We start from the raw sequence: 18,321 nt of genomic DNA on the forward strand, positions 1-18,321 counted from the left end.
AAGTGTAAAGTTACTACGATGTTGAATTCATTTTTCTGAGATTGATACATGCACATTAGCTTTATGAGAACTATCATTTCATTTTCTGTTATCAACAACATTCGTTTAATCAAAGACATCTCACATGCATATTTTACAAGAATCTTGAATTTGTATATATATGTGATTGTCCTATAAAAATAAGATGTAGTATGATTGCCATAAGACCACTTTTATCAGAGACCAAATGACTTAGCAATTAGTAACTATAGGTCAATGTACAGCCTTTAACAATGAACAAAACTAGTACTGCATAGCAAGCTATAAATGTCCCGAAATGTCAAATGTAAAACAATTAAAACGAGAAAATTAACAGTCTGATTCAAGTACAAAGCAAAAAACGAAAACAAAAAAATATGATATACAGCAACAAACGACATTCACATAATTACAGGCTCGTGACTGGGACATACTCCTAACTTAATTAGAACTGTGGTTTGGTTAAGCATGCTTGCTTGTGCCAAACCCTCCCCTAGTCATGGAAAGTGATGTAAGCACAGCATAAGAACAAACTTATTATGAAAACAAAAGTTGAAAAAGGCTCAAATCATCGGATCGACACATCGCATAAAAACATTAAAGACACAAAGTATAGTTCTTAAAGTATTCGTAGTTACTGAAAGCTAGTTCAAAGCTAATTACAACCAATAAAAACTCTGTATCTAAGACTAAAATATTATCAATCGGTACACAACCAAGATACGATATATTTAGTGTAAAGATGACATAAGCGGTCAGAGAAAAACTGTCAAAATATACGCATCAACAAAATGTAGGACCACGAATGTTCATAGGTTTAATGTATCAGTAAGGTTTAGTTTGGTTTTAAAATCATTTTTAAAGCGATCGATAAAAACAGTATTGAGAGATCTAATTACCTTAAAGGAAGAATAATTGTATCCGACTTTTGTCTAAATTTATGGGCTCGATAAACAACATCCAAGTAAAATTTATGATGTTTCTCTTTTGTTATAAGTTCCCTACAAGTACAGCCAACTTGACACCCAAGCAAATTCTTTGTGCAGTTAAATGAAGCCCATCTGAATTTCTAATGTCTGTAGATTTTCTTCTGTTTGTTTTAAAAATACATGTCATGTTTCAGTGTTCTACATAAACTCTACATCTGGGTCTAATCCATATTATATGTATTGTTGTTTTATAATTTCGTTCTATTGTGTGTATGTATATGTTCATTTGTAATTGTCATTTGATGATGGTCTGATGTCTTGACTTTATTTCAATAAAAAATACTTACTTATTTTTTTACTGTTACGGATATGTATAAATATAGGATTTAATTTCTTCATGTAATGCAATAAGAACAAGAGGACCAAAAAGCTCCCTCTCGTTCAGTCATTTTTGAAGATTATTAGATATGAGTTGAAAGCTAAGTTTAGCGAATCTACCCAATCAGTTTTTGACACTTGATCTGCAATGTATTCAGAACTTTGTTTTTTTCGCTTCTGAAGTTAATTATTATGTCAGAAAACAATTAAAATTAGTATAGAACAAAAAATATAATATAAAAACAAGTATAGGTCACCGCGCGGCCTTCAACAATAAGCAAAGCCGACACCGCATAGTAAGCTATAAAAGGCATCGAAATGATATCCAAAAATATTGAAGCGGGACTCAGGAACTGGTTTTACTAACTTCACATTTGTTCAATATTTTTTTTTCTTATTTTCTGCCCTGTTTGTTTTCCTCGCTAGATTAATTTAAATTAATACGTCTAACTAGAAAAAGAATGAAATATTTACATATACTTATGGTTGTAATTTTTGACAACAGATGCAGAAATACTAGTTTTCAGATTGTAAAACGAACGACTGAGTAGATAATTTATTTATTTTCTGTCAAATACTATTAATGCACGTATCATGATTCCAGTTCAGAGACAACGTCATTAAAAATTGAAGGAAATATATATAATTTTTCAAAATATTGATTTTGTTCATGGATTTATAAAATTTGTGGCAATAATGAACAAAAGGTTTAATAAGCAAGTCATCCTGTAGATGTATCTATTTGTTGTAACATACTGCCACGTTCTACCAAGCTAAACAATGTTACGAGATATTGATTTTATCAACGGTGAGGTAGCGTTTATATATTTTTGTCCCCGCGGTTAATTTTAATGTAATTTCACGTCATGTGACATTTTTCTTTGCAAATCTCGTGATCGCCTGCTGCATGAAAATTTTCAGAAATCCTATGGTTAAAAAATGAGCTTGATAATCCTGAAAGAAAAAAAAAGTAAATTGGAAAATAAAATAGGATTTTTTCATAAAATTCAAGAATCTTAGTTCAAGATTTTTATATAATTCTGGAATTATCTATAAGAAAAAAAAACCGTATTTCTGAATTAGTTGTCAATAGCGACAGTTAATGCATTGTATGTTAATTCGGTAGAATAATTGGCCTATCAGATATTCATTGGAGAATTAGCAAAAATATCTATACATAGGCTTTCTTCGGCAGCTGCGTAACAAATGGTGAAAATGTCATATATAACTTTGCTTGGACTCAGGTGAAAATTTGATGATTAGCGCTTAAACAATTTATTTATTTAATCCATTGTTAACATGTGGAGGATTCCAAAGTTATTATCTTCTGCCATCGATCAGGGTAAGATAGGTGAATTTTTATTTCATAAACGATAGTGACATATTACGCACAGAGCCATGTTCTTTCAAGATAATTCTTACCGCCGCGCCAGACTACAATATGAAAATGACAAAATTTTAACGGCAACAGCATATTTTTGTCTGTGTCAATAGATTTTTTTGTAACTGGAAAAAAAGTTTAGCTGGAAAAATATGTAAATTTTTTTTTGCGGACAGAATAGACATTTTCCGTGAAGCAATCTAATCAGAAATTGCAGAAATCTTAGAAATGTTAATTGCGGTGATGAGATTAAAATGGAAAGTGGAAATGATGGAAAAATACAGTGTTTATTTTCCGACAAAAATGAAGCTTTAATAATGTGAATCGATATAAATTCTACTTTTTATCACTTATTTATATGTATATAAGACAGAGAATTATGTTAATTAGGAACTAAGAGGAAAATTGTGATGATAATGTTGGGAAATTAAAGTAGCGGAGCTTGTGTATTTGTTTATTCACAACAAAGAACTAGTAATTGTATATTTATGAAATGTGTATTAAAGGTTGCCGTTTGTTATTAGAACGTCTGCTGCAGTATATTTTCTGATCTGGATTTTAAATGCATATATCTTAATTAGAACAGCGAAATTATTTTGTAATGGTTATATAGTGTGAAATCAGCTTTTATATGTTTTGCTGCTTAAAAAGTATTAACCATGCAGAAAGCTATAAGATTCAACGAAAACCAGCTATTATACTTGGCAAACAAATCTCGCCAAGAAAATACTATGGCAGGATTTTTACACAAGAAGAGTTCCGATACTGGAAAGTGGCAATTGCGTTATTTTATACTTTACCAAAATCTTTTACTGTATTTTGAGAACGACCAATCAGTGAGGCCGTCAGGGGTTGCGCTCCTTGAAGGAAGCTACTGTGAACGTGTGCTGACACCTGCGGCAGTCAAAGGAAAAGATACGGAAAAACAGGTGAGTGACAGGTTCACATTTTTCAAATATTCATATATTTTATGCAAAGCGTCTTTTATTACATATACAAATCTAAATAATGAAAGTAAGATGAAACAACTAGAGACCACACAACTTATAACGGGGCGACAGAGAGGACAAGAAGTTATCGCCCCTGAATATTTACGTACCCTAGTTTTAGCACAATTGACCGTCCCATTACTGAAACATTTTCTCATCTAATATCTGTTCAATATGTGAGAGATAAATGACACAGAGACTTTTAGCAAGATAATTAACTAATAAAATACTAGAGTACATAGCTTTCTCTGGTAACAGCATAAATTATACATTTCTTTAAAAGGAAGATACAAATAATGCAACAGTTTATATTGAACTATATATATTTTAGTAAGAACTATCATTTTCATTGTGTTTTGAAAATCGAGAATTTTGTGTTTTACAATTGATTAATTAATTGATGAAATTGAGTCAATGTTAATTTATTTGAACATGAAACAAATATATCTATTACAAATGATTTTTGCCCACTTTGTTCCCAAACCATAACAGGGAAAATGATATTTTATCAATGAGAGACAAACAGATTATTCAACATATTGAATGTGGACAGTATAAAGAATATGAACAATAATATATGCTACTTCAATAATTAAAATCGTGATTTAAGTGATAAAACTCAATGCAATTGTTTACACACAATGTGTGACAGACATATGTTTCAATGGTGGTTGCAAAGATCATTAGAATATTCATATAATTGGGTTTTTTTGAGACACAACTGCATATAGCAAGTTTTGAGCTAACTTTTGAAGAGATGTAAAAGACTAGTTCATAAGGGGAGGTAATTGGTAATCAGATAGTCATTCCTTGTGTTTTAAATCATATAATAATCAGATATGGATTTCTTTTACATTGCAATACTTATATACAGTGAATTTTGGTGAAATAAATTTACTTTCATGCTATAGAATCAAATAATTCCACAAAATATTCAGGTTTAAAATTGATTATGTCAAAGAATTTGAGATTTAATAATATATCTCAAAAAATATTTGGAAATTAATCAATTTATATTATTTTGTCTCAATGTAATTGGGATTTAACTAGATAATCTCAAAAGTATTACCTTGTTATACAAAATTTCTCATAGAAGCAGTATGAAAACATTGAAAAACTTCTGTCATTCACTAAACTTTTGTCAGAACATAAAGACTGGTAAGGTGTGGATCTCAAGTACGGTACCTGAGATCCACACATAACTCAGAAAAAAGGGTAAGAATGCCCTTTACCCTCAGGCATCAAACTGTCGGCTACCTTTAGTGTCAAATTAGCTAAAAGAAGTGTTCATTTTATCATCATGCATAAAAAAATTACCATCATTTGGCAAGAATTTATACGGTTATTTGTCTGAAAGGTACCCCAATTACAACCTTCAGTAAACCATCTGTAGAGCAGGAGCTGTCGAGGAAACAGAACATTTCTTTTAGGTTCCCTGTAGACAACAAAAAAAAGTTATTAAATATGGAAAATATTTGAGAATTGATTTGTTTTAAAAGTCAATTTCTATATCCAAGGGTTGTTATTTTATTGATCAGTTTTATTTTCCCTTTCATGCTAGCCACAATATTTTGTTATTAACCGGATTTTTGTGACAAAAATGTCGGTTATTGATTTGGGGATGTACGGCGGGCGGGCGGTCGGTCGGGCGGGCGGGCGGGCGGGCGGGCGTCACTCAAATGTTGTCCGTGCATTAACTCATGAACCGTTCAACCAAAGCTTTTAACATTTTAATATGTTGTTACTGACAACTAAATGAAGGTCAAGTTCAATAATGGCGATTTTGACTTTTACCGTTCAGGAGTTATGGTTCTTGAAAGATTGAAAAATGGAGTTTCCAGTCGTGTCTGTGCATTTACGCATGAACTGTTCTACCTAAGCTTCCCAAATTTTAATATGTTGTTACTGATGACAAAATGGAGGTCAAGTTCAATAATGACGATTTTGACTTTTACCGTTCAGGAGTTAAGGTTCTTGAAAGATTGAAAAATGGTGTTTCCAGTCGTGTCCATGCATTTACACATGAACTGTTTTACCAAAGCTTCCCAAATTTTAATATGTTGTTACTGATGACAAAATAGAGGTCAAGTTCAATAATGACGATTTTGACTTTTACCGTTCAGGAGTTATGGTTCTTGAAAAATTGAAAAATGGTGTTTCCAGTCGTGTCCGTGCATTTTCTCATGAATCATTCAACCAAAGCTTTTGAAATTTTTATATGTTGTTACTGATGGCAAATTAGAGGTCAAGTTCAATAATGATGATTTTGACTTTTACCGTTCAGGAGTTATGGTTCTTGAAAGATTGTGAAATGGCGTTTCCATTCACGTTGTTGCATTTACTCATGAACCATTCAATCTAAGCTTTTCAAATTTTAAGATGTTGATACGGATGACAAAATGGAGGTCAAATTTGATATTGACGATTTTCACTTTCACCATTCATCAATAATGGTTCTTGTGATATTGCCAGGACACAAATAAATATTAATAAATCCGGTTTGCTGTCGTTGTGACAGCCTCTTGTTTTATTAATCAGTTTTATTTTCCCTTTCATGCTAGCCTCAATATTTTCATATTTCTTTATAGAGTAAATAAATCTATAGAGAATTTACACAATTATTATTGAAAATATGACATGAAGTTATATGTAGATTCACAAAGAGATAAACATGAACCAATGACTGTTATAATGTAATTTGTTCTCTAGTACATTAGCTTGTATTTCACACTTGAAATGATTGTATGTGTATTATTGCTTACATAGGTTCAAACTTAATGAAAAAAACATTTTCATTCACAGAATTTTGTATAATTTTGTATAATTAAGATATTGAAATTATCCTGGTATTTCAACGGAGGACAAATTTTTTGTTACTAAAGTACAAAGTTAAAATATTTAGAAGTTGTTATATATGTAATTGTTCGATAGATGTCACAAGTATTTATGAATAGTTTTGAATTGTACTGTTATATACATTCAGGCAATACAATGTACATGGGTTTTTTCCAATCTGTATGGGAATTTTTTCAAAACAATTTTATTTTGGGGAATTGCCTCAACAGATTTTTGCTAAAACCTCATTATTTCCAAGCTATATCAGATCTAATAGAGATTAAGATTAAAATGAGAGTCAATTTTTCATCTTCCCAGTAATATATTTTGATATATAAGGATGCTTGAAACCTGGTAAATGATTAGTTATGCAGAATTGCTGTATACAAAAAGGACACACAAATGAACTGTGATCTAAAAAGTAAATAAAATATTATAATATGCTTAAAGAGAAGTATCAAACCAGAATAAGATATATGAATACTATTGCAATATAACATGTCTATATGATTTTGTTTGTACATATTGATGTTCCAATCCAGGAGATATTTATGACAATAATTGTAATGTTTGTGCTTTCCACTTTTGATATTGTAATTTTTCTTAAATTATTTCACCATAATATTTATCTTAAGAAGAGTTACCCTCCATTATTCCCATTATTTCATTATTTCATGGAGATTAATCATTGGAAGTGTTATCTCCCTTTATTTCATTATTTCACTTTTTTTAGTTTTGGAAGAGTTATTTCTCATACTTCAACCAACCATGGTGTTTATGTTAGAGTTATCTCCCATCATTCTACCATGATATTCATTATTGGAAGAGTTATCTCCCATCATTCTACCATGATATTCATTATTGGAAGAGTTATCTCCCTTTATTCTACCATGATACTCATTATTGGAAGAGTTAACTCCCATCATTCCACCATGATATTCATTATTGGAAGAGTTATCTCCCTCCCATCATTCTACCATGATATTCATTATTGGAAGAGTTATCTCCCTCCCATCATTCTACCATGATATTCATTATTGGAACAGTTATCTCCCATCATTCTACCATGATATTCATTATTGGAAGAGTTATCTCCCTCCTATCATTCTACCATGATATTCATTATTGGAAGAGTTATCTCCCTCCTATCATTGTACCATAATATTCATTTTTGGAAGAGTTATTTCCTTTATTCTTCCATGATATTCATTATTGGAAGAGTTATCCCCAATCATTCTACCATGATATTCATCATTGGAAGGGTTATCTCCCTTTATTCTACCATGATATTCATTATTGGAAGAGTTATCTCCCATCATTCTACCATGATATTCATTATCGGAAGAGTTATCTTCCTCCTATCATTCTACCATGATATTCATTTTTGGAAGAGTTGTCCCCCATCATTCTACCATGAAATTCATTATTGGAAGAGTTATCTCCCATTATTCTACCATGATATCCATTATGGGAAGAGTTATCTACCATCATTCTACCATGATATTCATTATTGGAAGAGTTATCTCCCTTCAATTATTTCGTTATGAAATTCTTTTGATGAGTTATCTCCGATTCTAACAGATAAAATTCTCTGTATATACCTTTTTCATATGAATATTAATTTTAAATGTGTAGAAACTTTGGCAAAAGTTGTAAAGCACTATAAGGCGGCCTGTATTAGCTCTGGTTGTGGTTAGCAGGTGTCTGCCATATTTGTATTTCATTGTTTTGTCACAAATCAAGCTTTTGCTTTTCTCTTTTGATTTGTTTGTTAAGCACTTGATGTGTAGACTATCTTGTTCTCTTACACTGACATTTTAAATCTATTCTTACTTATTTGTAGGCATGTTGATACAATTTTAACATCAAGTAGCAAGATACTTCAAATATAAAAGTTATTTTTTATAATCTATATTGCATATTCAAATGTCTAGCATATTGGCTTACCAAGGGATTTAGTTTTGACATACATGATTCCTGTTATAATTAGGTTAATAAGATTTACCATTTTGAAATGTGACAATTATCTCTAAGGGGGATAAGGTTGTCACAGTGATTAGTTCCTGTATGAATCTGCGATCTTTCTGTACTGTAGGTCTGACTACAATATAACCATTAGAAGATGTGGTATGATGACCGCCAATGAGGCAATTCTTGACCAGAGATTAGAGGAGGTAGAAGTAAGCAATTATAAGTCACCTTACAACCTTCAACAATGAGCAAAACTAAAACCTGCACAGCAAGCTATACAAGGCTTGAAATGACATATGTAAATCCATAGAAAGGAGAAAACTAACAGCCTGATTTATGTATGTTAAGAATTATGAATTATGAATGGTTTGAGAATTAACTTGACTTTCTAGGACTTGTAACAGCCATTATAAATGTCAATATTATGTATGAATAAATGATCAGATGTTACTAATGCCAAGAATTTGTGGTATTTTATAATTCAGAATCAATACTACCTGTTTTATTGAACATTTTTAAAGGAGGGACCTTGCTTATTACATGTATTGTAAACCTGTGTTGTATTGAACATGTTTAAAGGAGGGACCTTGCTTATTACATGTATTGTAAACCTGTTGTATTGAGGCCCTTAAATTTATACATTTATCAATGTTAACTCTGGATAGAACCTCTCTTACTTTGTAATTCACTTTCAGTCTTCACATAAGCTTGATTTTCTACTTTATTACCGTATATTTAAAAATAGCATCTTTTTGTCAACTAAATGCTACACAATGCAATTTAGCAAGTTAATATGAAAGTTTAGCAGAAACTGTACTAATTACTTCTCTAAGCTGATTTGATTGGTTTAAAATTCAACACATAAAATTATTTATTCTTCAATTTCCTTTAAAATGTCTGCAGGCAGGTAATGAACCTAATTATTCTGTAGGAAATAACGGTGTTTCTATATAAGGGAAGTGATGGGGACATTTCTTCCTCTGATACATCAGAGTTGTTAGTAAATAATGTTTTATTCACGGCTTGGTAATCGTAAAATTACCCAGTATCATCAAGTCATCTAAGGTTTCTATATGGATTTGGAATCAATGATAAATTCACATTTTCCCCTTTTATGAATTGAATGTAATAAAAAGGTCTTTTGTAGAAAAGATCAAAGATAACCCAATACAATGGTTTAATTAAAATAAGAAGATGTGGTATGATTGCCAATGCGACAAATCTCCACAAGGGACCAAATGACACAGATATTTGAACAACTATAGGTCACTGTACGGCCTTCAACAATGAAACCCATAAATATAAAAAAGAAGATGTGGTATGATTGCCAATGAGACAACTATCCACAAAAGACCAAAATGACACAAACATTAACAACTATAGGTCATCGTACGGCCTTAAAAAATGAGCAAAGCATAGTCAGCTATAAAAGGCCCCGATAAGACAATGTAAAACAATTCAAACGAGAAAACTAACGGCCTTATTTATGTAAAAAAATGGAAGAAAAAAACAAATATGTAACACATAAACAAACCACAACCACTGAATTACAGGCTCCTGTCTTGGGACAGGCACATACATAAATAATGTGGCGGGGTTAAACATGTTAGCGGGATCCCAACCCTCTCCCTAATCTGGGACAGTGGTATAAAGCATAGTCTGCTAGTTCTTTGAGAATTTAACATTTCTGACAATTTTAGCTCTTTAGTATAAGATTGAAAGCTCAAGATTTTAGTAATTAAGTTTAAAAATTTGAAACAAAAATCTAGAAATACTTTGTAACATCTTAATAAATGTTCAGCCTCCTATATGTGTTAGTGCTGAGCCATGATGCTGTAAAAGTGTCAAGTATAATATATCATATTTATCTAATACAGTTTAACATCAGACACAATGGAAGCCTGCTGTTACAAATGACCGTCTGACATTTACAGTATAATTTAGGACACCATACATCAGTACCTGTTAATGTACTTTAATGATGTAGAAGGTTAGGAAATACTAATAAAACATGTACTTATATGAAAAGTACCAGTATTCTATTTCAAATTAATATGGATGAAGATAAAAATTGTGGAGAAATTGCCTCAAAACATGATTAATAGCCGTATCCAACAATGGATTTAAAAAAAAAAATTGTATGAAAGGAGACAAGAATCCATATCATTGTGACAGTAACTGGACAACTAAAACAAGACATCTACAGGTTGACATTCTAATAAATAATAAGTGCAATATGATTTCTCTTTGCTTAACCTTTTGACTTTCTAATAACTGAGGTTTGCCTGTGTATGTGCGCAGTAAATTCTTTAAAAAGAAGAAAGTTACCAATTTATACACATGGAGTCTTCTTGAAACCTGGAAAGTCTTTCTGTAGCTGAGGGAGAGTTAATGAGATCTCTCGATTTGTCGTAGAATTTCCTAGGTTTCAGATATCTAGGGGATTGTCTAATATTATCAAAGCACAGGTTGTTAATTAGATAAAGCTTGAATTAGTTACCAATAATTTAATTGATAAGGTAACACTGGCTTGTAATATTTTATTCCCTGGTGGAAAAAAGATGAAATATTCGTGTGTTGTACGATGACGGTTCAGATGACATTTACATTAATCACTATTCTTAACAATTACAACTGGAGTTTAGAAGGACACAATGATATGGATTGTAAGTTTAGTAAAATTCTAAGTTATGCCCCTTGATATTTATTAAAAGAACATTTTCATCAATGATAATGTTTTGATTGGTACGTCAAGCACAATATATATAAGCTGTAGTGTCTCATTTGTCATTTGTCCATTAGATTAAAGTATTGGTCTAAAGTAGATAGTTAAGTAAGGGTTACATCCACCTGAAATTTTAACTTTAATGATCACTTTTGATAAGTATACATGCCAAGTGAGGATTTTGACCGAGATTTAATGCTTCACTGATTCAGAAATGCACATCTATCAGAACATGGAAGTATTATATTGACAATATAATACTTCCATGATCAGAACAAGCAAGGAATGTGGTTCTATGAACACATGTTCTTGTTTTTACCACTAATATAATTTCCTTTGTAACCATTGTTTCTATGTAATAGGCCATTAGAAAACATTTACATCTATTTTTATTATCAAACATTGTAAGCAAGCTGACGGCAGCTGGCGCCAGCCATTCTTAACCATAGATACACGACCATAAAAACTAAACATGGCCATAAGCTAAGACAGTTAGCCAGAAATTTGTATGTCAATAAAGAAGAAAATATTTAGGACTTAAACAAGAACTATTGCATATACATATACAAAAATGTTTATAAAAACAAAAAGCAAACTTATTTAAAAAAAATATCCTTCATTCACAGACACTTGCCTCTGAAATTCTTGTTTGCCTTTATTCCTTAATATATATATTATTGTATTATTTAGGTATATAGGTTAAAAAAAATAAGAAACCAGTGATGGTTGTGCTTTCATTTGATAAAAGCATTAAATTATCAAATGTGTATATCAGATGTGAATTATTCCTATGTATTTTCAACAATTAAATGATTTTAAAATTCCTGTCGTTACATCTGTTTCTGACAAGTCTGCTTTTGATTGATTCCGTTACTAGTGGTAATCAAAGTGATTGAAAAATCAGTAAATTGATTAGTTATTGGTAATCATTTCCCTTAAAATCACTTGTAAATGTAAACCAATTTATTCACTATATCATATTTTGATAATTTCTCCATTACTTTTAATTCATTAGATTAAGGTAGGTCTCTGAAAGTAAAGGCAAGCGAAGCTAGTATTGATTTTCTTACCAGCTTTGGATCAAAGTAGAACAGGGAAACAGTAAATGGAAGTTACCAGTATAATCCTCTTTCAGCAGTTTATTATTGCTTATAGTGATTATATTTCAGTTGCTGAACTAGTATAATTTTGTAAAGAAGGCATCAAAATAAAAATAAGAAAATATACAAAAAATAAGCTTTTCTGCCATAAGCCATTGTCTAATAGGCTGAGGCTCATGAACTAGTGCAATCCAATGTAGGATAATTTTGCTGATCATTTCTGAAGATGGTATGGTGACCTATTGATGTTGATTTCAGTGTCAGGTGGTCTTTTGAAAGCAGTAAATGTTTGATTTGCATTCATACCCCACCTTCTTTATTTCATAACCCATAGGCCAGATAACATGACAGGAAGTTTGGAAAACAAAGTGACCATTTGTCCACAATGGATGATTATAAAAAAAATAATTTAGTCTGGTCAACCACCATCTAAGCTAGTAGATAATATATATTGGTTATAAAGTTTATTTGAGGGATCTATATTGAGGTTGATGGTTTATACCAAACACCTTATGAAGACCATCAAGACCAATGTTTCAATTGAAGCCTAATTGCCACTAAGAATGAACTGTCTATTTGAATTTAAGGTCAGAAGTAAGTGTATTGATTGGAAGGTATGGTAAGATATCAAAGGTCAAGTGTATTGATTTGTATGGTTAGAGATCAAATGTCCACTTCAAAAAACAATGGTCAAAGTAGTATCCACTTAATATGGTCAACATCCATGTCTATATGGACATAATAGTACATTGATATATATTGATCTTCAAGGTTGAAGAGTCAACAAGGGGAACAATTAACTCGGTCTGTGTTATCTATTTTTGTATGATTATATACAAAAACATCATAACATGTCTTTAATGGCCAACATGTTTTCAAACTTTTATTGTATAAGTAATGTAAAAGGAGATTTTTTACTCTTATGTATATTTTTTCATTAGAAGAGTTCACAAAAGGTCGATACTCAGTGTAGCAGGTGTATATAGTTTTTGACTCATTTGTCATTGAAGCAGTGCATTGGTCATTTTAGTTTTCAGATGCTTATACTCACCGTGTATCATCGTACAGCGGATATAGGTACTAACCAAGCGGGTGTGAGCGATTTTGATGTTACACGGTAACAAAAATCTTTGTTTTGTTCACGTAATATCATTGTGTACTTCAATCTAAACATAATTGCTGTTTTAAGAAATGATTTGGTCGTAAGTTGATGGTTAGAGATGTCTCATTATTTTCCCAAAGCAAGAGGGATTACTAAAACATTGTAAAAGCATGTGCAAATACTTGTCAAAGAAGTTGGCCCTCGTCTCATCCGATATAATTCTATATTCATTGCAACTCTTTTTCTGATAGAAGGTCAATGTGTGTGTGTAATAAGTATAGCTGTTTCAATAATTGGCATTGAAATCTTTCATACATATGTTATTTTTCGATATTTTATCCCTAAAAAAGTATTGTATACGGTGTTTAGCTGACCACATAAATCCTTATGTACTGTGCATAGTTATGTTGTTGTACATCGTACACAAAAACATTATTTTTATACTCGTTTATTACCCAAAATGTTTCAAGGAATGAGTAATCACAGGTAGGTTTATGATTGGTGACTATTACTTTTGCCCTGTATTAGGTTTCTTTCAGATAAAACATGCATTTTTGCGCCTGTCCCAAGTCAGGAGCCTCTGGCCTTTGTTAGTCCTGTATTATTTTTAATTTTAGTTTCTTGTGTACAATTTGGAAATTAGTATGACGTTCATTATCACTGAACTAGCATATATTTGTTAAGAAGCCAGCTGAAGGACGCCTCCGGGTGCGGAAATTTCTTGCTACATTGAAGACCTGTTGGTGACCTTCTGCTGTTGTTTTTTTCTATGGTCGGGTTGTTGTCTCTTTGGCATATTCCCCATTTCCATTCTCAATTTTAAATGTCTCAACAACTGTATCAAAATTGAAAGTTGGTGTTGACATTCACAACTATTTGCGCATGTACATGTTAATTGTTCTTATTAGAATATCAAATTTGTTTTATGAATGGGAAAAAATCGATGCGAAAATTATTTGGGAGCAGGAATTTCAAATGTTGAGAATTCTACATTGAATATTGATCAAGCAAAACAAAGATTTTCGTTACTGTGTAAGGTCAAAATCGATCATGCCCGCTTGGTTAGTACCTATATCCGGTGTACTGATGATACACGCTTGTTTAGTACCTACATCCGGTGTACTGATGATACACGCTTGTTTAGTATCTATATCCGGTGTACTGATGATACACGCTTGCTTAGTACCTATATCCGGTGTACTGATGATACATGGTGATACTCAAATACTTTATATTGCATTACAAACTTACATGTCATAAATTGTAGAAATATCCTTATTGTTTTTGAGTGTCTAAGGTCAAGGTCATAGTTACAAAATATAAACCAAAATTTATTCAGGAATGCTTTTTTCCAATGATTTATAAATAAAATTGCACACTTATGAAGGAAGATCACTATTGATTTTGAAGTCACTAGGTCTAATGTCAAGGTCAAAGTTAATAAAAAAAAGAATTTTTGGAATTTATTATTGTCTGTTAATTTGAACAGAAATGAATAGTACTTTAGTAAGTAGACAGAAAAAATGCAGGATACTAAGTTCTCCTTTATTTTGAGCTCCCTAAGTTTAAGGTCAAGATCAAACTAGCAGTTACTATAAAAAACAAGACAAAATTATATTGAAAAGAGAAGAATCATATGTAAAAGTACAAAGATAAAAACAATGCCAACAGTTCACTATAAGCTTTTTTTTTATATAGGGTGGGAACACAACTGAGGGAATGTGAGCTACTGTTTCAGCTTTTCCTGGAAAATGATATTTTAATTTTATAATAACGCTTGAGTCATTTTTACTGGTGAATAAAATTAGTGGAGGCCAGGAGAAACAATTATAAAAATGTTCAGTGTTTATCGTAGGAAAATTTTATTTGTGTCCTTGGTTTTTTAGCTTATATCATGTTTATGTTGACTTCTCAAGATGTTTTCTATTAGTCTTTGTAAGAAAACAACAATACAAATAATTGAAAGTGGATTTGTAGACATATTTTTTTACTCTTTTGATTGTATCTCAAATGTTTATTGTTTTTGTAACATTATGTTGTAACACAAATTATTTGCATATTCTTGGTAACAGCTTAACCATATGACAAAGATGACATGTGTATGAAACTAATGTATTTGTACTTATTGTAAACTTGTCAGCGATCGTTATTGACCTAAATCAGTTTTCCATAATGTCCTGTAGGCAAGATGTCATGCTGCTTATCTGGTTTCAAGACAATTAAGAAAACTAATCATAGATGCTTAAACTTGTCAAATGCAAGAAGTTCTATTTAGACCCCATCCCTCTATACAAAGGTCAATTATATAACACATGGTTACTCCCACTTTGCACTTTGCAGCATGAATTCTGAGCTTGATCTTTATTCAGATTTGTGACTGAATTTCATCCAGGTGCTAAGCATTCATCACCTTAAAATCTTTCTCTAGTTGTATGCTTGGTCTTATATCTATGCTTGATCTTTTTTAGTTCTGTGCTTGATCTTGATTTAGACATGTGCTTGATCACTATCGATTTTGTTTCTGGAATTATTGACTGGGATTCCCAGTTTTCTTGGTGAAGATTGTGGTCCTCTTCTCCTTGTACTCTTGCTACCATGCTAAAAGTAGTTTTAAAATCCAATCTACACCTTTCCTATATATTGCCTTAAGTTTTAAAATCCAACTCTATGGCTTAGGTCTATTAATGTAATCTGGAAGTCTTTTTCTTTTTGGCAAATGCATTGTTAATTCAAAATTTTTAATTTCAGTCAGCACTAAAACGAATTTAATCAATTACAATACTAATGAAATTAATTAGTAAAACATCATATATGGAAGCTGGCTTTAAAGTTTAACAAGGATAACAAACTGTTTTAATACACTAGCATTAACTTTTAATCAAATGAACACAAGAGTTGGACATTTGGGAGATTTAGAAAGAGTTTTCAATTATTTTTTTTAACGAAATAGTTGAGATATTGCACTTATCTGCATCAGTATGATGCAAATTATTTATAGAATTTTAAGTTTGTTTTTGAAAGGAACTTAAAAAACTTGTCTTTACTTTAATTAAATGAAATATTCTTGTGACGTCTTTATCAATAATTACATTTGTATGACAGAGATTCAGCTTCTAACTACTCACAGTACATTAATATTACTGCAATATCAGCCTGTCTTTGTTAATTCACTAACTATGGAAGCATGTAAAATACATACTAGGATTATCAAATCAAGTCTAATGAAAAAAGATTCATATATCTATAGCTCATTTGAGACATGTTGCTAATAAATTAAATAAAACAAACAAGCCAACCATTATATTCATTGCGATTTTGTATCACTGATCACGGAAAAGCATTGTTGACTGATGTTGTCCTAGGTATTGTCGGGTAATCATTGATTTTATATCCTGGTATAGATGAGAAATACTGATTCGCTTTGGGTATTATTTTATTGATACTGGGAATTGGTTGACAAATAAACTTCACTAAAATATCCACTATTTCTGTGACAGAAATTGAGCATTGATATATTATCTAGCTTACGGTATTTTTTCTGACGATCCTTTCTTCGTCATTCCTAGATAATTTTACTGAGGTTTAGGATTGTCAAATGGAAAGAATTGTAATCCTAGTTTATTGCTATCAAATGTTTAGCCAATAATTAAGATAGGTCGCTTGATCTCAGGTTTATGGGCATTGACTTAATGAGGGACATGGAAAAATGTCACTTGAGGGTTTAGGTAAAATATTTTATGAGGGAGGTTGAATTTTATTGAGAAATGAGGAGAGTTGCAGTAATTATTGGGGTTTCTCAATCATGATTCCCTAATCTTACACATTTATACTTGTTGTTTGATGTCACAAATATCACGTGTGAGCTGGCACTCTTAGAATCATAGTAAAAACAACTGGACTTATTTTCAGATGATCATATCATAAATTTTAAGTTTTTTTTTTTATTAGTTTTTTTTTATAATTTAAAAAAAAAAATTAATTGTTGAATATTGATTGTATAGAATGCACTGAAAACTTTAAAAGAATGGGAAGCAAATCTCTTAGTGTCAACTTGATTTAAATAATTGTCAAGAAATGTTGCCTAAGAGTCAGTGATCAGATAAAATGAAGGATAGGGGATGGTTCATGCACATCTACTTGGTAAATCATAATTGAATTCATTTTAAAAACTAAATTGAAATAAATGATTTATTTTAATTTTGTTTACTATTTACCAACAAGTTTAGCATGTGGAAGTGGAAGAGAATAGTAATCGCAATTATGTTGAATATAAAACTAAGAGGCCCCCTTTGATAAAAAAAAAAGTATTTGCATAAAAGCATCAGACATCCTATGATACAAGGCATATGCTTATAGATATAGGAAGATGTGGTATTTCTTAGTTTGGCAAAGGGTTGAAATTGACACCTACATGTAGGCAACAAATATTCCTTTCAAAATGGTATCTTCTCCTTTAGCAATCCAGTCATCATTTATACTATTACTATAAATTAAGCTGCAGAACTGTAGCTCATAATACACTTCCTTATAGAATGTTTTGACAGTTTATTGGAGGTAAATTTATTGAAATTACAGATAGTATAGAGGCTTAAGTTCTGTTTGAGGGTTAATTGACTGCATAATATGTTATTATTTTTATTATGCTGGACATTAATAGATACATAATCATAAAAAATATATGTAGAAGTTGTCTAAATTGTCTAATGGTAATAATATATATAAGTTATAAAAAAACACATTATATAATTCTTCTTCCTGGTATTGACACTACAGACAATGACATTATACCAAAACCTGACCAAAATAACAAAATTTCAATCTAGTCATTAAAACCTAGTGAAATTAGAAATCGATAATACCTAGGCATATAATGTTTGATTAAAGGAAGACCTC

The 18,321-nt window shown here is 31.1% G+C and overlaps 1 protein-coding gene across 13 annotated transcripts in view; it reads left to right on the top strand.

The window, feature by feature from the left end:
- Window positions 1–2,023: 2,023 nt before the first annotated feature.
- The window catches only part of LOC139521193 (ras-specific guanine nucleotide-releasing factor 2-like), a 168,687-nt gene continuing 152,389 nt past the window's right edge, over window positions 2,024–18,321 (top strand). For 8 of the 13 annotated variants that reach the window (XM_071314533.1, XM_071314534.1, XM_071314536.1 and 5 more), the window contains exon 1: window positions 2,024–3,635. In XM_071314533.1, the coding sequence (XP_071170634.1) occupies window positions 3,366–3,635 (270 nt within the window). In that variant the 5' untranslated portion in view covers window positions 2,024–3,365. The remainder of the gene's footprint in view (window positions 3,636–18,321) is intronic. The other 5 variants (XM_071314544.1, XM_071314546.1, XM_071314542.1 and 2 more) reach the window with 3 other exon arrangements.

The sequence above is a fragment of the Mytilus edulis genome, chromosome 4 (genome assembly GCF_963676685.1).
Source record: "Mytilus edulis chromosome 4, xbMytEdul2.2, whole genome shotgun sequence".
In the NCBI taxonomy this organism is placed as follows: Eukaryota; Metazoa; Mollusca; class Bivalvia; order Mytilida; family Mytilidae; genus Mytilus; species Mytilus edulis.